General features: G+C 34.2%; 1 protein-coding gene across 5 annotated transcripts in view; it reads left to right on the forward strand.

Annotated features, from left to right (window-relative positions):
• Positions 1 to 4,907: 4,907 nt before the first annotated feature.
• The window catches only part of LOC145284908 (transient receptor potential cation channel subfamily M member-like 2), a 297,757-nt gene continuing 278,004 nt past the window's right edge, over positions 4,908 to 24,660 (forward strand). For 2 of the 5 annotated variants that reach the window (XM_080133985.1, XM_080133987.1), the window contains exon 1: positions 4,908 to 5,046. Coding sequence is in view for 2 of the 5 variants with exons in the window: in XM_080133984.1 (XP_079990110.1) it covers positions 19,034 to 19,051 (18 nt within the window). In the remaining 3 variants the exon portion in view is untranslated. Of the gene's footprint in view, positions 5,047 to 18,001; positions 19,052 to 24,660 lie in introns of those variants that run through there. The other 3 variants (XM_080133984.1, XM_080133986.1, XM_080133990.1) reach the window with 2 other exon arrangements.

Here is a 24,660-nt window from a genome sequence, read left to right on the forward strand (position 1 = left end):
ACAATAAAATGAATGTGTTTATGCCCGTTTTTCATGTGCGTCAATACGCATGCAACATTGTAGTCATTTTTGTTTATAGAGTGCATATTATAACGTGTCTGTGAGTTGATAAATTAGCTTTCCAAGCTCAAAAGAGAAAGATAAGCTGTTTTTATGTAATGCTTTTATTAACGATTTGCTCTTGGGCCATTTTTACAAGAAAACATCTAATGTGATTATTTTTGGCGCTGTTTGTGTCATTTATACACGCTGATGGTATATTGATATTTTACGATTAGGATATATGTCAATCCTATACTGTAAGATACGTGCAAAATGAAGAGCCGATACTCCAAATATTTAAACATTTTGATCCCTCCTTTTACTTAAAATTTCACCAAAAATCAGGTAATTAACCAATTTTAATGAAATTTTCAGTATTTATTAAATAATGACAACAGAATATAATGAACCCTGTATTTTTATTTGAATCTTAGTGGAAATGCATCATTTTGTTTAAACAAAAATCACGTTTACTAAATTTATGGTTTTCAGTAGTAAGACAAAATTGATAGATTTATTTTTGCTTTTTTATGAAAATAAAGAATCGTAAATTGCAACAATATATTTTTTTTTCAGGAACATTACGAAAAATCCCCTAAAGTCCGTATTAATGAATTCGATATAACTCGAAGAAAAATTAATTTCTCGAACTGCCGATATTATTGAATTAAGCATTGTTTATTTAATATTTTTACACACACACACGCACGCACGCACGCATGCACGCACGCACGCACAAAAAAATGATAATTGCAAAAAATATTTCTACTTTTTTCTTTTAGGGTACATGTTTCGGGTAATTTTTATATGTAAGATTTTAATATTTTCCTTGCTTGAATGAACGTGAAACTTTTGGCGTAACATAATTTTTATATAATCTTGAAAAATATTTTTTTTTAATTTAAAAGCAGGAACACAGAAAAATAATTAAATTAAAAAATGGTAAAAGTTATACAAACGTTCACGATAGGAACGCACGTATGCACGATTGGGGAAAAACAAGAAAACCAGCACCCCTACCTCCCTACAACAACATGACGTCATTTTCAGACAGCATTTCGACTTTCTGACATTTTAGGCTTCTGTAGAATCCACATTTAGAAGAATTTGTTTGTTTTAGTTTGTGCGAAACTAGAATCTCTCGCTTCTGGGGGCTATCTTTTGTACAAACAAGGTGTTATTTTTTAAAATTTTTATTTAATTCAATATCTTAGGACTTTACTAATTACTTTTGAAATAGACCCGGAAAATTAATATTTAGCTTTCAAAGGATTTTTACAATGAATTTATTTAACTTCAAAGTTTAGCTGAATTTGTCAGCTTCCGAACATCGCCGTAAAGTATTTTTCATTATAACTTATTTTCACGTGTACAAATATTTTTTCCTTTTGGAAATTAACTTTAGGTTTCAATCTTTCAAATACAATCAAAAAGTAGTCGGAAACCTACAAAAAATTATGATAAATCGGCTTTCAAATTTATGTCCCCTATTTTTTCCGGCATTTTTGCTCGTATCTATATATGGTCCTCAATTAAACCTTCATGCCTCATCTCTTGATCCTCGTATTCACTACGTCACTGCTTCATTTACCATCGCTGAAAAGTCGAAACAGTTGTTGCAGGTGGTCTATATAACATGGGCGTATATATTTACGTATGTAGTGTAGTTACATATTTATAAATGTCTCACTTATCTTCATTTACTACGTGGAAATATATAAGATACGCTGGGACACATACCCCTTCCTCTCGGTTGGTCTGTAATTGAAGGTTTCTCCAGAAGAAAACGCTAAATTATCTAACTTTATTTCGCCGGTCGTTATTTCCCATGTGAGCTGCCAGACGTCGTTAGTTCTACATTAAGGTTGCGTTTCTCGCAGCTTCTAGAACGTAGAGACCATATCTTCCGTGTTAGCTTGTTCGACTTTCTTAGTCTGACTCTCAACTCTAAACTCTAAAACTAAACTTTACGTATCTCTTCTAAACTATCTTATTACGTAATTAGTAGTGATGCGACGATTCCAATATTTTTCTTGATTCCGATACAATTACCGATTCCGTACTAAATTCCTGATTCCGATACAATTATCGATTTCGATTCTTTACAAATCTCTAAATATTTAATTATAAAAGTGTTATTTTGTACCGATTACTGTAAAAAAAAAAAAAATACATCTTAAAAGTGCTTATATTTTTTCAAATGTAAAAACACATTCTTGTGAGGAGGTGATTTATAGATTTTAGTTTTACTGGAAGTTTAAATTAATAAATATTTATTATTTTATTATTACTACAAGCAATGGAAGATGTTTCTTAAACAAAAATCAAATAAAAAAGATAATTTAAGGAATCGGAAAAGAGGCTCAAATTTTTCAGATTCCGATACCGATTCCGATACCCCAAAAAGATTCCGATTAATCGGTCCAATACTAGTAATTACACGTGGCGTTAAGATCACCTGATGCCACCACTAAATAATCTCCATTGTTTATGGTCTACATTCCACGCTAGCATTCCAATACATATTTCTAATATACATAGTTCATCTGTAAAAATACCTTTCGCCTCGATACATGTTTTCTAAACATTTTATTTTCTTAACATTAGCAACAATCATAAAAATAATCGTTCAGGTTACTTGGCATCCCTCGGCACTGCTCTATATAACACAGTTAACAAAACCATTTACTTGGCCCATTTTTTTCTATCCTGGTGAAAAGTCCGACTGTGTTTGTGTAGAAAAGTCCGACTGTGTTTGTGTAGAATAGTGACGTTTTAAACCAACACATTTCAGGTAAAACATTATTACGTACTTACGTGTCATGTTGAAATTAATATTAATTCTAAAAATGACAAAAATGACCCAGTAAAAAATATGCTAACTGCATTTTAAACAAAAAATCAGTCACAATTACGTTCCGACATTTTGTATTTAAAAACAATGGATTTAGTCAAAATAGTCGATTGCAGTTACTTCCCTTTGATCCTGCAAACTCTTTACCATTAAAACATACGATAAAACTCTGTAGGAGTGAACTTAAGTGACCTCAGGCCACATACTACTACCATGAAGAAAAGACATTGTTTCTTTAATCCTCTCTTTCTCTAAAAGAACTCAAGTAACCAAGATACCCAAAAATCTATTCCCTTTTCTCTTCTGCTGTTGCTGCTCCCTCACCCCCCACTCTCTCTCTCTCTCTCTTTCTCTCTCTCTCTCTTTGACCGATGATTGACCTAAAAAGGATTGGACAGTCAGTCTCCTGGTTTCTATGTTGTCACACGTGTCCTGCGAAGAGCAGACACAGAATTCTAAAAGTATGTAAAAACTAAGAAAATAAAATATTCCTCTCAGGCTATTATTTGTATCCACTTTGTCAGTTATAACAACCAATAAGCAAATATTACAACTCTATAAATCGATAAATTCGATACATTTTATTTTACTTGTAGTTTTTTTCTGTTGAACCATTTTTCGTCGTTTTTGGAATTTATACAGATTTTGACATGGAATGTAAGTACGTAATAAGTTTGCACATTGGTTTAAAACTATTCTACACAAGCATCGAATCGACAAATCGATTTCTTTGTGTATTTTACATTGCTGACCACGTGGTTAAATCGACTAATCACGTGTTTTTCGAGTCTACGTATTAGGAAAAGGTGACTAAAAGAAATAATAATTCCAAAGTATCTGTTAAAAATAAGTTACTTTCGATTTTGAACAATAAACCTTGATATGGGGTAATAGTGAACATAGATCTGATGATACTCAGAGCCAACACTTTGCTTCTATACTCAAAGACTCAATTATAAGTTCTAATGCTTACAAATATTATGAGAAAGACGGATAGTTTTAATATCATTGGATATTCCCACTCTTACTTGGATGTCCTCTCCCCCACCTCAAATATAAGTGCTAGAACTTAGAAATATTATGAAAAAGGGAAATAGTTTGAATATGATTGGATATTCTCTCTCTTATTTGGATGATCGATGCCACGACTTCCTCTCAACATCACTAACAGCATATACTAAATGTTTATTCTTCTAGGCATCCATAGTTGTTTACATCGCGTGCTGGTTTTCACAAAACGGAAGTGAACAATTTTTAACGGTTTTCATTTAGTGCTTATCTGAAACTATCCCGACTTCCGTTTTTTTCTCAGTCGCCTCATTAAATACCCACAAAGTACGCGCATTGAACTGGTGACGACGTGGTAAGTGCGCGCTGGTTGCTGTTTAGATCGAAAGTGTATTTGACTATCGTGGCGCCAGTCACCAGGCAGTGGTGGCTAATACGTCAACGACGATTGACATGATTGCTTCGATTTCGTAATTTCTTAACAGCTTTCTGGCTAAGTGGGTCATTGCGACAATGGTCTAGCATGTCACCATAGCGACGACAATGTTGACATTCATAGTGAATTGATAAAAATATATAAAAGTCGCTAAGTGCATGCGCCCAGGAAAAAAAAAAAAAAAAAAAAAAAGCAAAAATCGCTATTCTGGCAAGAAGAACAACAAAATGTTCTTCGTTACTTTTGGCAAATTAGCAGGAAGCTAATTGAAAGCCTCGTTGAAAAATTGGAACTCTCTCTCTCTCTCTTTCTCTCAGTCTCTCTCTCTCTCTCTCTCTCTCTCTCTCTATATATATATATATATATATATATATATATATATATATATTGTTCTGCTTTGTTAAAAAGAAAAAAACGTGCTGTCCAATACCAGGTCCTCAACAATAAGAATGACAGCATGGCGGGCCAAAATAACCGGTTGACAGATTAACAACAAAAACCGCAACGTACTGGATTTGAATTCCGAGCGTCAATAAATAGCGCATTGGGCCACTTCATACAAACAACAAGGGATCCTCCTTTTCTCTGGTGAGGCATTGGGTTATAAACAGCACACAATGCTTCAATTCCTATGAGGGCACGAATCTACGTGGACCAATGAGGAAGCGATTTTAAGTGCAGAAGACAGGAGGACACATAAAACAAGGTAAGCACATGTTTATGACGACACACACATCATTTTATCACCATGCAATACATAAATAAATGGAGATGTTTCCAGATACATTAACAAGTGTGTAATTAGTTATACACCATTAAAAACATTTAAGCAAGTACGTACTCCTTAGACGATTCCAATATTTTTCCGGATTTGCTTGTAGTTTAAAATCAATAAATATTTATTATTTTATCATTAACACCAGCAGCGGAAGATATAGCTTTAAACAAAATCAAATAAAAAAGTAGATAATTAAAAGAATCGTTTTTGGCATCGGAAAATCGGCGTATTTTTTCGATTCCGATACCCCTAAAAGTTCCGATTTTTCTGATTCCCTAATCCTATTCCGATTAATCGTCCCAACACTAATATATTTACACACACACACACACACACACACACACACACACATTATTTTGCACAATTCCTTCGTGTATATATATATATATATATATATATATATATATATATATATACTAGCAAAAGTACCCGTCGTTGACTGGGTTCAAAAACAGCCTACAGAAAATGGACTCTGATTTATGAAAGTATTATAGGTTATGAAAAGGAAGGGTTGTAAAGAGATAGCTTCGAATTTGGGGGTATCAAAACCAAAGCAAAATATGATGAAAGTAAAAATAAAATAGATAAACCCCATAATTTATTATACCATACCTGTTCACACTGAAACACTTATCACAATATTCTGTGGATCTATATTAAAAAACCTTGTTAAACTTTGTGACATATTTACATTCTATGGTGCGAAAGAACACCCCATAATTTTATTATACCATATTTCTTCAAACTGAAACATAATTATGTACGTATAGTTACGCAGATAGATATGAAAAGTCTTTATTAAAGTTTGTGCCTATTTCCATTCTATGGAGGCCAGGCGCGAACGCACGCCCAACAATTTTATTATACCATCCCTATTTAAGTTAAAATATACTTATCAAAGTATTCTTATGTACATCTATATCAAAAACACTTGTAAACGTTTTTTTGTTTTAATTTTTTATTTCCATACTTTGTGGCCCAGGCGCGAACGCAAACCCCACAATTTTAATGAACCACCGTTCTGCCAGATCAAACATGCCCATTCCTGTGTCTCGATACATCTTCTATCATTATATGTAATCAGTTTTTTAAAATAGTCAACCATATAGGAGCCTATTCGTGACCACACACACACACACACACACACACACACACACACACACACACACACACACACACACACACACACACACACACACACACATTCAGTTTCATATTATATATATATATATATATATATATATATATATATATATATATATATATATAGATGTTATTTGTTTTTGTTTTTGCGATACGCTTTGAATGAATTCAATTATTTGCGAAAGTGCATTTTTACCTAAATGCGAGTTGGGAATAATTTCCCTTTAACCAATTTGGTACCTCCATATGGAGAGCAGCATATATATTGTTAAAATATAATTATCAACTGACCTGTGTTTCGTCGTCTACGACTCCTCAGAGTGGCTGAATTTTATATATATATATATATATATATATATAGAGAGAGAGAGAGAGAGAGAGAGAGAGAGAGACAGACAGACAGACAGATGCACAGACACAGACACACACACACAGACACACAGACACACACACACACACACACACACACACACACACACACACACACACACACACACACACACACGAGGGGATTTTATTGTGCAAAATAATACTTACAAGAGTTATTGTTCATAAACAAGGAATAAAAGATAGAGTAAATTATTTCCTTATTCCATGGAGTTGAAAAAATTTGACTTTTTCTTCAGATGGAAATAGTTAGCAAAAGATTTTTTTACAGATTTTCTAAAATGTTGCTTGTTAGCGCAAAAAAAAGATAAAAACTGCAAAGTTTGAAAAATATGAAGATTAAAACTGCAAAGTTCGAAAAATATGAAGATGAAAACTGTAAAGTTCGAAAAATATGAAGATGAGAAATGCAAAGTTCGAAAAATATGAAGATGAAAAATTCAAAGTTCGAAAAGTATGAAGATGAAAATTGTAAAGTTCGAAAAATATGAAGATGAAATTGCAAAGTTCGAAAATATGAAGATGAAAACTGCAAAGTTCGAAAATATGAAGATGAAAACTGCAAAGTTCGAAAAGTATGAAGATGTAAAAGTATATATTGAGAGCCTAAAGAAGCTTTCAGCACTTCACTGAAAAATATTAAAATAACATTTTAAAACTTCAAACGTGGAGTATAAATTCGTAGGAATACTAACTAAATTCAAATACCGTATACTTAGCACTTGCATAAATCGTCTTATTTATAAAATCCACAGTTACAAAAGAGTATTAAACTCTATAACGCTGGAAAAAAGAAACTTTAACTTAAATTATTAAACAGAAAACAGGGATCATCAGCTATTTACCATGAAGCTGTTTCGGAGCTTTAAAAACAGGACAGTAATTGAATTCATGGCTGCCATTTCCACAATAAGAAATGAATACAAAATTTAATTACTATTTATACTAATTATATAAACAAAAATTATATATATATATATATATATATATATATATATATATTTTCATCTCAAAGGGAAAAAGCACACACACACACACACACACACACATATATATATATATATATATATATATATATATATATATATATATATATATATATATGTGTGTGCTTTTTTCCCTTTGAGATGAAAATATTGAAGTTCAAATTCCAAAAATATTAGAAATTTACAAAAGCTGCATTTAAAATTAATTAAAATGTTTCATCACGTTTCTTTTTAAATAAAAATTTCGTCTTTTTTTATTTGATGTCGAGTTATTTGCATTACATGATGCTTTGTAAAATTTATCTAAAACTAATCCTTTTTGATTTGATGCTATATTTTTAAATTAGAAATTATTCTTTCTTTAATTTGAAGACGTTCTTTTTTAAGTTAAAGTTGGACTTTTCAATTTAAACTTGTCCACTTTTTAAGTTGATGTAAATCTTTTTGAGCTTAGAATTGTCCTTTTTTTCAATTTGAAGTTCAGCTTTTAAAATTTGATTTTGATCTTTCCTAAATTAAGATTTATTTTTCATAATTCAAAGTTTAACTTTTTTCATTCAAGCGTAAAAAGACGAAGTCACACTAGAAAGAATAAACAAAGGTTTCTCCTTCCTTATACACATTTGTACAAATTTGCATACACTACACAATTCCTAATACATACGAAATGAGTAATATTTAATTACATAAACACATAAATGTGTGCAGTATTCACTTCACGGAAATAACGTCCGTATCTAATTACACAATTAAGCAATTGTGCATAAACATTAGAAAGTTTATTTATTTGATTACACAGCTATAATAATTACGTATATACATATTTAAATGCATTAACAGTAAATGAATGTGTATAATTAATTATACACACATAAACAGGTGTGTATACTTTATTTCGTAGCAAAATGAAACATATTTACTTAATTACGCACCCATAAACAAATGTGTCTATTCATTAATAATGAAGATTTAGTATCTGTCTAAGCCGAAACTATACTATTACTATTATTATTAGGACGAGCATTCATTTAGTCTGGTGGAGTATCAAACTTCGTGTTGTTATTTGAGATAACATAGGTTAGAAAAGGTACACCATTCCTCGTAAAAGGTTAGCCAGCGTGTGGAAATCTTATTTGAGCCGTAAATATGATGTGATTTTGAATATTTTATAAGGATTTACATGTACGTAAAAGTATCAACATGCCAAGTTGTTCTGACAAATCTCTGTATAAAGAGACATTAGAATAACACACACACACACACACACACACACACACACACACACACACACACACACACACACATATATATAAATATATATATACAGAGTTAAGGGCATAATAGATTCACTGATTGATATAATAATTAAGTGATTGATTTTGCGCTACGAAACAGATACTGTCAAGAATTGTATATGTCAACTGAATTAAAGGAATAAATTATAAGATGGTCAACATCATAAATTTTGGAATATAACTTTTTTGTCATTTATTCTGTGTGTGTGTGTGTGTGTGTGTGTGTGCGTGTGTATATATATATGTGTGTGTGTGTGTGTGCATGTTTGTGGGTGTGTGCACGTGCGTGTGTGTGTGACCATGTCTGTGTGTGTGTGCGTGTATGTGCGGGACAGTCTCTATCAAAATACTTTGTCGATTTTTGGAGCAAAAGCAGGAAACTTTATATATGGGCTATTTAGACCTGCGGAACAAATTCGAGTTGATTTTTAGCCAAAATAAATAAATTAATAAATAAATAAATAAATAATTAAATAAAAATTTAAAAAAAAAACACTGCTGAGGGGTGAAAATTGAAAAACTGGAAATTAGAAATTTGGCAGACGTTTAATTGTGTATTCTTTGCGCATGCTAAAAGACACATTTATACGTTTAAGGTTAATTTGTAAAGCTTTGATACGCATATGGTCTGAACTCAGATGGTAGCGAATAACGCTGGAGAATTAGATGTTTTAGCCTCGATTCTATTATTAACTGATGGCAACCAAATAATATATTTTTAAAAAACTTTTGAAATCACTATGTATTGGGTACAATATAACAGTCAATGGAAGATTGTCTCTATGATAACAAATACGAAATCTGTAGAAATTAAAATATCATATTTAAGCGTATTTTACCACCGAGAAATGCCAGGCGGCCTACTAATATATATATATATATATATATATATATATATATATATATATATATATATATATATATATATATATGATTTTCAGAATGTGAGAGATTATATATAATAAATTCCACAACCAAACAACGTCGCAGCCCACAAGAGCTATGTTTCATTGACTGTCATAGTTCTTGTGGGCTGCGACGTTGTTTGGCTGTGGAATTTATTATATATATATATATATATATATATATATATATATATGAGCGAGTGTGTGTGTGTGTGGTGTGTGTAGCTATATACCAAATGGAATCAAATATAGAGTTGTCGTTTTTTTTCTGTATCTGAGCCAAACATTTTAAAGACCAACATTTCATTGTTGAAGGATTGGAGTTTTCCCAATAGTCATTTAGTTCGACTGACATTTTCATTCATTTTATTTTTTTTTTATTCATTTATCTCCCCCCCCCTATTAAACTTAATTTTACTTACCTACATCTACGCGAACGCTTACCCTAACAATACAGATTTGTATGCAAATGAGTTCGAAATTGTATGTTTCAAAGGGGGTGGTTTGAAACAAACAGAAAGAACGAAGACATTATAGTTATCTTCCTTCGGGTCGTTCGGGTACGCCAGTTAATGTCTGTTATCAATATATCCCAAACTAAAAACACACATACGCGCGAGCGCACACAAACAAGCAAGTGTGTATGAATAATTGTACGAACGTAATCATGTGGTGTGTATATCTAATTACACGGACACAAGAAGCCCGTGTATTTACTTACACAAATATCAACCATTGTGTATATTACATAACACGTATTTCGATATCTCTTTGCAAAGAAGAACCGTTACTAGTCTTTTTCAGCTCTATCATTATTTCAAAAGACGTGCTCGACTGAGCTCCAATCTCTAGTTCTTATTGTTAGATATTCACAGCAAGAACTCGTCTCCTTACCATCACTGAATAGAACTTTCCGTTTTTTTTTCTGCGTGCCTAACATTAAACGGAATTGCCATGAACAAAGTTTATTTCCAAAAACTTTCCATCTGTGAAATACATTATTACGGGATTGCTTCACTGTAAACTACAGCATGATCCTATTGAAATCTAATGCGAATAAATACTTGTTATTAACCGCTCACATAATTAACCAAAGCTTGATGCTTTCATTCATCATTTTCAATCTTTTCATAATATTCTTTATCACTCAACTGACAATCTATCAAAGTCATTAATTCTTATTCTTGAGTGGTTTTTATCCTTGATAAGGGTACTGATTAGTTTTAAAATAGTGGACCCAAAAGATATTACATTAGCTAAGCTCATAGTCACAAGACTGAAAGAGTAATAAATTGTAAATAAAATAATAATCCCATCAAAATTTATGATAAAGAAAATACCAAAACATTAATTTCATATTAAATATTACAGAGCAGCCTAATGATACATAATATGCGCTTAGATCTACACATTCTCATTTCCACAGGAAAAATATAAAAATATATAAATCATAAAATCACACCTACGTTAGTCAGCTGGGGTGACTGGACATCTAAGAAGGACAAAGCGACGTCTACCTTCAAGGAAAACTGAGATACAACTACACCATACATACAACTGGTAGATCCTCACTGAGTCATGAAAGTATTGGAAGGGAGAAAAAGAAATAAGTTGGCAACTACGAATTATGGACACTTAAGCAAAATTGAGGTGAGAAAACACTTCATAGGACTAACGCAGGGTTAAAAAAAGCAAGTGAGTATATTTAATGAACCTATATATGCATGATGCTCGGCTAGTTAAACATCGTCTTAATCAGTTACAGACAACAAGTCTAATATATTTAAAAATAAAGAAACTAAACTCTACGTAATTTCTTGACTGTGTTAATTTCAATTAATAGACAATATGGCGGAAAAAGGTGGCTAAATGAAATTGACAAAACAAAAAGATGAAATAAAACACGAATTGTTGCAAAATGATTACACGCAATTCAGGTGGAAGGAATGGTTAACGGATTGGCATGTCTAATGGATTATACGCTAAAAAATTATTTGCAAAAAGTACTTGAACACATTTTCATTTTAGCAATCACGTCTGGGGTAAATATCAAGAACAGTAAAAAGGTCTCGCACGCATACATTAATACACTTAAACAAATTTAAACATGTTTCACCCATGTATCTGTGTATTCTTAAATACATAACTGTTTCTATTAAAATTACTCGTATAAAAACAAATTTTATACAAAGGATTATCCAAGGAGCACCATATCCATAGTATGAAAACAGCTAATATACGATGAGATTTATGAGGAAAAAAATTCTTTATAATTTTATTAATCCAGAAGTTTAATGTATGTGAGTGCTATTGCACATTGTTTTCCTATAATTTGTGTATGAAAATAGTTAATATACGATGAAATGTATGCAAAGTCGATATGTCTTCTATCCATGTCTAGCTAATTGGAGTGTACAGTGACGCCAAAAAGAAAGTTCGCACTTGTAATCTTTTTTTCAAAAACGCAAATTTAAGCTTAATTTAATGTAACTGTTTAAACAACCTATACATTTTTTGATTCGCCTTTTATTTCTCTATAATTTTACCTGTTCATATTTGGCTTTAAATTGAGGTATCCTAGTGTTTATGTTAATTTTAAAAATTAACTTATAATCGAGAAGGACAAAAGAAATTCCGCACAATGGAAAATTATTTAAATGTAAGTTTAGAACATTAATGCAACACAAATACAACAGGAATACAATGAACTAGTTAATATTTAATAGCATAGCCCTTCTGCAATTTGACAGCCTGCAATCTTTTGGACATTCCTTGAATTAGCCTACCGCAATATTCCGGAGAAAAGGCATCCAACTTCTTTTTAATTTTTGTCCAAAGTTCTTCCAGATTTGAAATTTTATCATTGCGTAGCTGTTGCTTGATGTAATGCCGTACGTTTTCGATAGGATTGGAGTCTGGAGATTGTACGGGCCAATCCAAACACGAAATATCATGCTCTTCAAGGAACTTCTTGTCATTGCTGTGTGAATGAGAGCATTATCCTGCATGAAGATGGGATTATCATCGAAATTCCGACGAAAGTAGGGTAGAAAATGTTCAGTCAACATATTAATGTACTTGGTCGAATAATTTGACCTTGTAAGCAACCTATAGGCTCTGGACCATTGGAACTAATAAAGTCTCACACCAAAACTGAACCTTCACCACCTTGCAGGATTAAATTCTTCGTCCTCTATCGATGGAAGTACTGCCTAGCATCACTGCCTAGCCTATTGAACATGCTTTCGTCGCTAAAAATCACTTTCGACCTATATGAAGAGTCATGATCTTCATTGCATCTGATGAAGTCCAGACGGCGCTTTTTGTTCTTTACAGAAACTATTGGCTTGTGTCTTGCAACACAGTCTGACAAATTGAATTCCTTTTTTTTTTACACAGTGATTACCACTTATCAAGGCCCAGAAGCCACCCAGGGATAAGGGTTATTGCAAGTACATTACGTTAGTGTGGAGATTTGATGAAGTGTTTACTTAAGGGGGCGGTTCATTAGGAATTTGTTAACGTTGGACTTGAACACATCCAAGTTGTAGTCCGGTCGGAAGCAGGCAGACGGAACAGAGTTTCACAGGCGTGCAGTTCTAAGAAAGAAGCCTTGTTCATGGAATCCGCGTTTTGATTTAGGCACAGATATAGAGTGGGGGAAATTCCTTCAATCTGTTCTTAACTGTAAAAAGAGAGCACTTTTTAACAAGATTACGCTGTTGTTGGATGGGGGGCTGTTTCGGAAGCTGTGGAACTTGATAGCATTGTCTAACTCTAGGACGACCAGATTTAGGGGCATTACGAACACTGCCGGTGTTTTTGGTGCTTTTGTACCGTTTTCTCATCACATTTCAATCTGCGGCCGATTTCTCGATTGAAAAAACCATAAAGGTAGAGATTAATGATCATATGAACTAAATGTTACATTGTATAACCTGGAACAAAAACAATTACGATTAGAGATGCTTTGTTGCCTAAAAGGTGGATAGTTTAAGCTGGTTTTAAGCTCATTTATTGATGCAGAGTTTCTTTTCGCGTTCTCGATTTGAAGTTAATTGTTAAAATTGACGTGAACACTAGGGTACTTCAATAAAAAGTCAAATATGAACAGGTAAAATTATAGAGGAATAAAAGGCGAATTAAATGAGGTATAAATTGTTTAAACAGTTACATTCCCCTGAGCTATGTTCATGTTCCGTTCATTCTTCTCTAGGATCTTCCGACCACTCTATCGTATCAGTTAAGATAAAAACGAAATGTAAGAAGTCCCCAGACATACCCCTCCACCGTACTGTATACAGATACTCTATGGCTGACTGGGATAGCTTCCGTACATTCATATCTGATTTACCTCTGCATTCCATGTTTAAAAAGGAAGTGTCCTCTATAGTATCAGATCTGACCGAATGGTTAATTGTAGGCATAGACCAATTCATACTATCTAAAAAATTCCAACAAAACCTAACAGCCAGCCATGGTTCTCCCCAGAATGTGCTGCTGCTATCGCACACAGAAATCACTTTTTCCATAGTTACCAACGTGATAGATGCACTGAGACTAAAGCTGCTCTCAGGAGTGCCAGCAACCACTGAAAAAGAGTAATAAAAAATGCAAGAGAGTTATATGCCCAGTCTGTTAAATCCAAGGTAGCTGGTCAGCGGCTTGGTTCCCACCAGTTTTGGCAAATAACAAATAGGATCCTGAACAGAAGTGTGCGTTCTATCCCAACCATTATCAATGGACCAGAGGTCATCTCGTCAGCGTCATACAAGGCCAAACTATTTGCCAAGAACTTTGCAGCTAATTCTACCCTATGCGACGAAGGCCATCAACTCCCCATATTTCCTCCTATAACACAGAACAAGCTATGTAAAATACAAATATCCGTGCATGAGGTCGCAAAGCTAATCAAGAACCTAGATTCCAGTAAAGCAACTGGCCCTGATGGCATCCCAATTATAGTGTTAAAAAACTTCAACCAGAACTTGCACCCATACTTACGAAACTATTTAAGCGCTGCCTTAAGGAGAAGTGCTTTCCGACTCTCTGGAAGACCTCATCAGTTTGCCCTGTATTTAAGAATTCAGGTGATAAGTCATCTCCCTCTCAGTACAGACCAATAAGTCTCCTGTGTGTTATAAGTAAGTTTCTGGAATCCATATTAAATAGAGAAATAGTCAACCACCTCAGCAGGAATAACCTTCTTAGTGACACACAATATGGTTTCCGCTCTGCAAGATCTACCGCAAATGTGCTGACGGTTATATCCCACAGGATTAGTGAATCTCTTGACAAAGGCTACCTTTCTAGGGCAATTGCTCTTGACATATCAAAGGCCTTCGACAAGGTATGACATAAGGGTCTATTTCACAAGATTTCCAGCTACGGTATAACTGGAAATGTTTTCTCAATCATTAAATCATTTCTCTCCGATAAGCTCATAAGAGTGGTGGTAGATGGACAAAAATCGGAGGCCTGCAATATAAATGCTGGAGTCCCTCAGGGGTCAATCCTGGGCCCAACTCTCTTCCTGATCTACATCAATGATCTCCCAAAGCACATATTTAAATCATTCGTTGACATCTATGCTGATCATACGACCATCTACGGCAACACATCAAAGGCTGCAAATGACAAAGTTCTCTCTGATTCTCTCTCCTCTGATCTCGAGCGCGTGGTATAGTAGGGGAAGAGGTGGCTGGTTACTTTTAATGCATCTAAAACCAATCTCCTATCCTTACATCATCAACGCTCTGATCCCCATCTGGCATCAATTGAAATGGATGGCTCTCGTCTATGGGAGGCCCCATGTTTTGACAAACTTCTTGGTTTGACCTTTACTCCTGATCTGAAATGGAACACGTACATCAAGTCTGTTGCCAAGGTCGCTGGAAAGATGGTGGGATCCTTCTACCGCTCCAGAAGATATCTCACTACTGATGCAATTCTCTATCTATATAAAAGCCAAGTACATCCAAGGATGGAATACTGTTGCCATATCTGGGCAGGAGCTGCTAAAAACAGCCTATCCTGCCTTGACAGAGTACAAAATAGACTTCGTGGCTTAGTGGGGGATGCCCTTTTCTCTACCCTGCAACCTCTCTCCCACAGAAGAGACGTTGCGAGCCTATTCTTGTTTTATCGTTATTTTCATGGCAGGTACTCGTCTGTACTCCAATCTCTGGCCCTCCCTCGCCAATCTTTCACGAAAAACACCCGCCTAGCTGAATCCACTGTGAAAAATTTCCCCCACTCTATATCTGTGCCTAAATCAAAACGCGGATTCCATGAAAAAAGCTTCTTTCTTAGAACTGCACGCCTGTGAAACTCTGTTCCGTCTGCCTGCTTCCCACCGGACTACAACTTTGATGTGCTCAAGTCCAACGTTAACAGATTGCTAATGAACCGCCCCCTTAACACTTCATCAAATCTCCACACTAACGTAATGTACTTGAAATAACCCTTATCCCTGAGTGGCTTCCGGGCCTTGATAAGTGGTGATCACTGTGTAAAAAAAAAAAAAAGCTATAATTTGCAGTTAAAAAAAAATTACAAGTGCGGACTTTCTTTTTGTCACCACTATATGTATAGGATGGAACGATAAAAGTGTTGTACTAAAGAAAACAACACTAAAGTTTTACTTTAAAACTTTTATTGAAAAAATCAATCCAGATAACTTGATTATGTAGTAGAACTGACATCTATTCAATGTAGCCGCCTTCAGCCTCAATCGCCACCTCAATATGGCAGGAGATCGGCGAATATTCAGCGGATGGCAGTGATCAGTCTGGATTTAGTCTTGAGGGAGGTCATGTTGGTGATGTTCTCAACGTATGACCAAACGAAGTAGCCCAACGGGTTCAGGTTGGGGAAGGAGGGGGCAGTGAGAGAAGGGTGCAAAATCATAGCACTCTTTCTGAGTCTCTTTGGATTTGTGGGCCGAAGCAGACTCCTACTGCCACATCCAGGGTCTGCCACCAAGGGATCACCACACTCTTCAGCATATCCAGATATAATTTAGTGTTGACTTTCCAGCCAACTTCGAAGATCTGAGGTGGCATGATGTGGCCCTCACTTGAAACCACACCAAAGACCATAAACTGTGACCGGAAACTTTGTTTTCATCACCCTGAGTCTGCCCTATTATTCATGGCAATCCAGCGATGCATTTTGAGGGTGCTGGCAATAATCCTGTTGTCATAACCTGGATCGATAGAAAGCATGAGTTGTATAGCAATGCATCTCTGATTTCGCTCGTTGAACATTGTGTCACTTTCAGACATGATAGACGGCTCCTATCGCTCTTGGGATCTGTACACAGCTGGCCAACTACTAGATGATCTGCAAAAGAAAAAACAAAAACAAAAACAAAAAAAAACAGAAACACACACACACACACACACACACACACACACACACACACACACACGCAAAACATTGTTCATCAAACGGAAATGAGTTCATGTCGTCTTTTCTATAGCGACAATTTTATCGTTCCGCCCTGTATTAAAATGTATTAAAATTTCTTGCAATAGATATTTTTTCACTCATGTTCACTCTCTAACAAGACATATCGCCACTTGGACGTAAGGAGTTACTAATTGGGACCATGCCTAAGAAGGATTAACAAGATATTGGTTTACGTTACGTTTGAACTTCTGCATATCAGTACAGTCAGGGAAACAGGTAGCAGGAATGGAATTCCAAAGTCTAACTGTTCGAGGGAAGAAGCTATTAAAGTAGAAAGACTTCTACCATTTAGGGACTATAACAGTGAAGGGGTGCGATTTTGTTGCTAAGCGGGTTTGTCAGAGATATGTACGTCGAGGGGGGCAAAAGCGGATTGAATTCATCAGAGCACATTCCATTAAAATACTTGTAAAACAGGCATGCAACATTGTTGCGATAGGGACAGGGTTGGAGCTTAGTTGACAATACAATAAAAATGATACAGTGACCCCGACAAAACTCGAACCAGGAATGCTGATTCTATATGCCACGTCTGTAACCATTCTACCACATCACTTCCACTGCATATATGCATAATGTCATCCCATTAAAGCGAGTTCCGCATTGGAATTTTCCATTGGAATTGTTTGATGCGACAATTGTGTGTGTGTGTATGTGTTGTGGAGAGAGAGAGAGAGAGAGAGAGAGAGAGAGAGAGAGAGAGAGAGAGAGAGAGAGGGGATGAAGAGAATTATGCGGAGCTAAAATATATGGCCAGCATCAAGAATTATAGAGAGTGATACACATCTATTTGAAAGAGAAACAGAAACGGGAATTGTGTGAATAATTACAGTGATAAGCAAATATCTCCTTGGAAGAGAGAGGGAGGGAGGGAGAGAGAGAGAGAGAGAGCGAGAGAGAGAGAGTGTGTGTGTGTGTGAGAGAGAGAGAGAGAGTTAGCACCATTTGAAGAATTATAGAGAGGAAGTTACAAATATAACACTACGAAGAGCGAAAGAAGGCGAGAAAGAGAGATTCTTGACGTGCTGGGGCTTGCTGGAATAATGCACAATCCTGGAAGTTTATCGATATATCATTATACAGTCAAGCATCGCTAAACGCATTGCTTACCCAATCTCGCTACATTTGAGATCATATCGACGAAATTCTTTATGTAATAAAGAAATAAAAGGAAAAAAGGATTCATTAGATCAGACAAACTTGCTTTTGCCTTTGTCGATACCGACCGGATGTGTGAGTATATCGTCGTCGAAGACACACGTTGTGTCGACCGCAGATGTTGATGTTTGCAGGCCATCAAATTTATTTTATCAATTCTCAACGGTTAATAACTTATTTATGATCGATGCCTCTGTTCAGTCTCAAAACATAAAGGATACTCCCCCTGTAAAGGCAGCTGCGCGTGCAACTGTGAGGCAAGGGTTGCACAATCTCAACCACACCTCTCCTGAATCGACACTGCTTGGCTCCAGTGGTAAGGAGAAGTCCAGGGCGACTGGAAACAATGCCGAGATAAGCGAAGATCACATAGACCACCTGGCAGTCTCAAAAAATCACCCATTTAGTACTGACTAGATCCAACGTTGCTTAACGTCGGTGATCCAGCGAGAACCCGTGTGTCAATGTAATTCGACCGTTTATGATCACAAATGAACAATGAAATTTTGATGAACTGTCCTCACTGTGTGTAAAGAGAATATTCAAATGACTTTTTAGTGAAACAACTATGGAAGGAAACATTAAAGTAAGTGTTATTTCTAAAATCATTCGAAAATTAATATATATATATATATATATATATATATATATATATATATATATATATATGTCAGAGTTTTTATACGCATTTTATTTTAATATATATATATATACGGTATTTTGGGGTGAACGCACCAAATCGGCGGATAATTGCGCCAACTAAAAAAGGTGCTCTTTATAAGCATGGTTGCCAAAAGAGCACTTTTAGCTACTTAGCACAATTATTCCGGCCTTGGCACAATTACCCTAAAGTACGGTATATATATATATATATATATATATATATATATATATATATATATATATATATAAGTAAAATTAAATAAACATCAGAAAACTCACTACGCGAAACGATCTATGTTTCGACGACACTAAGTGTTTGTCCTGACGAGACGGTTCATGTCGTCGAAACAGATCGATCCGCGTAGAGATTTTTCTGATATTGGTATGATTTGACGTATAAAAAGCTCCACATGTGTATTGTGCGCTTCTGAAAATATACTGTGTTTTTAATCTAATAAATTTGAACTTATTTAATTAATTAAATGTTATTTTTCAAAGTCAATATATATATATATGTTATATGAATAAGTTATATATACATATATACATATATATGCATATACATATATGAATATACATATATATACAAATACATATATATATATACATATACATATATATATACATATATATACATACATATATATGCATATACATATGTGCATACACACACACACACACACACACACACACACACACACAGACATATATATATATATATATATATATCTATATTTTTATAAAGTAATAGGGTTCGTGTGTTTCTGTCTGTGTGTACAGCTCTCCACCATCAACGAAATATAAAGGAGGTAAGAGGGTAGATCTCTCCTGGTAGAGAAACATTAGAACCCATTTTAGGATGTTTCTGTTATAAGAGACATAAGAATCTTTGCCTAATTTCTTTATATACTATTCTACAAACAACCCCCATATCGAATGACTTATGCTCATTTGCATATCACATTATATTAAATCTCTTTAACTAATTACCTCGACCTTATTACATATTGGAAATATTCTAATCATTTCAACTGTACTATTTACAAAATCTATTTAACATTTAATCTATATTCTATCTATCTATATCTATATCTATATCTATCTTCTATATATCTATAAAAACAGAGATGTGTGTGTGCCACAGACGATTTCTGATTGGTTAATCCAATAATCACATCTCCTAAAAAACAATCGTTTCTACGCTCTTACCTTTACCATAAAATATTATGGCTTTATTTATTGTCCATCTTGGAAAGGTTTAATTTTTTAATAACTTGTTATTTACAAATTAAAAAAATACGAAACTATTATACGAAACTAAACTACACGAAATACGCGCACACACGCACACACACACGTTCACTACCGTCACGTTGTTATGGCAACCAAACCCGCTGACTTCTTTTTCTCATTTCACTCGTGGTCTTAAATTCATTTCGGGTTTGTATTACTGTACACATAGATTCGAATAAGTTGCCAAAAAACAAATATATAACAAATAAATGTTATCAAAGGCAAATTTTTCGTGTTTTTATTCAATTTAACATGTTTATTCAGCTCGAAAAGCATACAGTGTTTACCGATGTATTGGAAAATTCAAGATGGCGGCCGATTCTCTCTTTAACACGGTAAGTTTGGAAAAAGGTGTAATAAATAAAAAACCGGTTAAAATACTGTTAAAAACTCGCTCAATATATGTTACCGTGACATAGGTTGACATATATTCGGCGGGGTCTTAATAGTATTTTGTATAGTTTTTTATTTATAACACCTTTTCCCAAACTTACGGTGTTAAAGAATGTGTGAGACGCCATCTTGAATTTTCCAACACATCGGTAAACACTGTATTCTTTTCGAGCTGAATAAACATGTTAAATTGAATAAAAACACAAAAAATATATCCAGTTTTTATCGGTTTTTTACCTTCTCTGCAGAAGTACAAAAAAAAAACAAACAAAAAAAAAACGGAAGGTACTTTTACAGAATGTTAAACTAACCCTAACCGATGTTTTATGTTTAGTTTAGGAAAAGTCAGAAGAAATAAAAGTCATTATTGCATGAAATATACGTATTTAGTTGAAGTATTGTTTATGTCAATTCTTTCGAAGAAATTTAGCAAGAATACCTGTAAACCAGGAAATCGGTAAAATGTCATCATGGATGAATACTTGTCTATTATAATTTCTACCCTTGACAAAAACTTAGCCATAACAAAAGAGATTTATTGTTCAGATTGTTTTTGAGATTGATTTCTAAAAAGATATTTTATAAATAAAATCGACTTTAAAATTAAAGACTTAAATTACAATAATTGAATTTAAACATTCTTATTTCAATATTTGGCACATAACACCTGCAAAAATGATCACAATGTCAGGATTTCATTTTATTTCAGAATCGATGGCAAATACTAATATTTAACATTAGTTTATCATTTAAGCCGATAAAAAGCCCTTTTTTTTCCGAGTCATAAAAGGATTTGGAGTTTCCTAATCAACCGTTCGGGTGCAGTTGCACGCTCTCAAAATAACTAAAGTGTTGGCTTTAAAAAAAAGTGGTTCATTAAAACTAAACAGGTTTAGTTTGAATAAAAAAAAAAAAATTAAAAAAAAATCGCTTTGGTAATTAGATATGTCGTATGGTTATCCCTAATCGCTGAATAAAACCGCTAACGAGTTGAATGATTACGACATAAAATTAAACTCGGGTTCCTGAAACGGAAACTTCGTTTGTTTTTGTTTTTTTCTTATCAATATATTTACATTGTTATTTTGTTTTCATTTTCAATCATTCGAACAGTTTTCTTTTTCAAGTAATCCAAGTTACAAAATTCCCACTGTTTACTATGCTAAAATCACAATGACTAATGTATACCTATTAACCCTTATCCTTGAGTGGCCTCTGGGCCTTGATAAGTGGTGACACCCATGTAAAAAAAAAAATCACTCGAACAGTTTTCTTTTTATAATGTACAGTTTTAAAAGTTTAAAAACGATATAGTTTTTACTTCAGGAAAATTAATGGGTCAGTTTTTACGATGTGCCCTGTTAAAATACTGTTAAAAACTCGCTCAATATATGTTACCGTGACATAGGTTGACATATATTCGGCGGGTTTTTAATAGTATTTTGTATAGTTTTTTATTTATAACACCTTTTCCCAAACTTACGGTGTTAAAGAGGGTGTGAGACGCCATCTTGAATTTTCCAACACATCGGTAAACACTGTATGTTTTTCGAGCTGAATAAATATATTACATTGAATAAAAACACAAAAAAGATATCCAGTTAGGTAGAAAAGTAACTTATCTTGCCTTTGATAACATTTATTTATATATTTGTTTTTGACTATTTTTTCGAATCTATGTGTACAGTAATCTTGCCAGGATGCGGAGGAAAATGAATGAAGGGGGAGGGGAATAAAATAAAAACATTTTGGAAACAGAGTAAGTTTGAAAGAATTGCTTTGCACAGAAAGAAATTAATGAAAAAATAAAATTAAATTTCTTTTCTTTCTTGATTTTTTTTTTTAGTTTTTTATGAAAAAGGAAGTCAAAATTAAGACTATAAAAAACAATTTTTATTAAGAGCGAACCTCAGTCGTCAGGTCTGTAAAAAAAAGACGTGGAATAATAAATGTTTTCTAATACAAATTGTTTTTACTTATGTGTTCATTTGTCTCTTTGAAGTTCGTTTGTTTAATATATCGGTTTGCAATATAATTTTGTCATTCTGTCAGACTCAAATTTTAAATCTATATATCTATAAAAGTGAAAGTGTGTGTGTGTGTCTGTGTACATTTCCCTACGAAATAACTCTGTCAATTTTTAGTCTACAGACTCGAAATTTGATATACAGGGTACTGAGATTTGGAAAAATCTATGTGATCGGTTTTTAGCCAGAAATTTGGCGATTAAGGGGTCAAAGTTCAACGATTTGAGCTTTGAGAACTCTACCAAACTTCTCCGACAATTTTGGGTCTACACACTTTAAATTTTAGATATAGCTTCCGTGGACATGGATCTAACTTAATAACTTGATTTGAGCCCAAAACAATAAATTTTCAGGGGTCATAATAGGGGTCAAAGTTTAAAAAATTACCCCCTTTTTTTTGCTCAGCATACACCTCCAAACACCCGGGCAACGCCGGGCACCCATGCTAGTATATATATATATATATATATATATATATATATATATACAGGATGACCCCCACAAAAAACAAAAAACAAAAACAAAAGCTAAATGGAGGCCATCTAGAACATATGTTGTAGGACGGAGAAAAAAAGACCAAAAACCCTAGGGTTTTGAAGTGATGTTTTGAATATAATAAACTAGTTTTATTTCATTCGGACAAAACACTAAGAAACGGGGCCTAATTAGAGTTTGGGCCCGTTTTTGGGTCACCTTGTATATACACTTGTGCCCGATATTATTCATACCCCTCGGATCTTTGAGATTTCTATAAGAATATTGCACAAACCAGAAGGTAGACAATATTAAGGGGATTTCAAACAATAAATCAAGCATAAGCATTTAATTTAAACTCAACAAATAAATAAATTATGCAAGTTTGAAACATTATACAAAGAAAAACAATAATGGCACTAGTTCAAAATTATTCATACCTCTCTTACTAATAGTCAATAGCATGCCCTTTATTCTTAATAACTGCCTGTAACCGTTTTGGATATTTATCAACAAGGTTTTTACAAGCATCAACACTGATTTTTGACCATTCTTCAATGCAGTAGTTCTCCAAATCCCTCAAATTTCTAGGTTTCCGCTTTTTAACCTCAGTTTTCAATATGTGCCAGAGGTTTTCGATAGGGTTCAGGTCGGGACTCTGGCTAGGCCATTCCAACACATTAATTTGATTATCCTCAAACCATTTCTTGACTATTTTGGCAGTATGTTTTGGATCATTATCCTGTTGAAGGACCCAGTTTGGTCCTAAATGGAGCTTCTCCGCATCCTGTCTAATGTTTTTCTGGAGTATCTCCAAATATTGCTCCTTCTTCATGGTTCCATCTATCTTGACCAAACTACCTGGACCACTAGCCGAAAAGGAGCCCCAAAACATTAGGCTACCACCACCATGTTTCACCGTGGGTATGGTGTTCTTTGGGTTGTAAGCTTCTCCTTTCTTCCTCCAAACGTAAGAAGCATCCATATGGCCAAACAATTCCATTTTATGTTTCGTCAGTCCACAAAATACTTGAGAAAACGGACTCTGGAGAATTCACATGGGTCCTAGCAAACTTTAGACGTGCTGCAAGGTGTTTTCCGGTGTGCAATGGAGTCCTTCTTGGTCTTCTTCCTTTCAGACCATTTTCATGCAGAGTCCTTTGCAATGTTTGCCTTTTATATTTTTATGCCAGAAGACTCCAGATTTTCTAAAATATCCTTAGTAGTGGTGCTAGGATTTGCATTAACACTTCTTACAATATTCCTGGTGGCTCTAGCAGACAGTTTCCTTTTCCTTCCTCTACCAATCAAGTTGTTTGTTGTGTGGTGGCTCTGGAATTTTTTG

This window comes from Euprymna scolopes, chromosome 9 (genome assembly GCF_053919585.1).
Source record: "Euprymna scolopes isolate OS-2025 chromosome 9, ASM5391958v1, whole genome shotgun sequence".
NCBI classification, from domain to species: Eukaryota; Metazoa; Mollusca; class Cephalopoda; order Sepiida; family Sepiolidae; genus Euprymna; species Euprymna scolopes.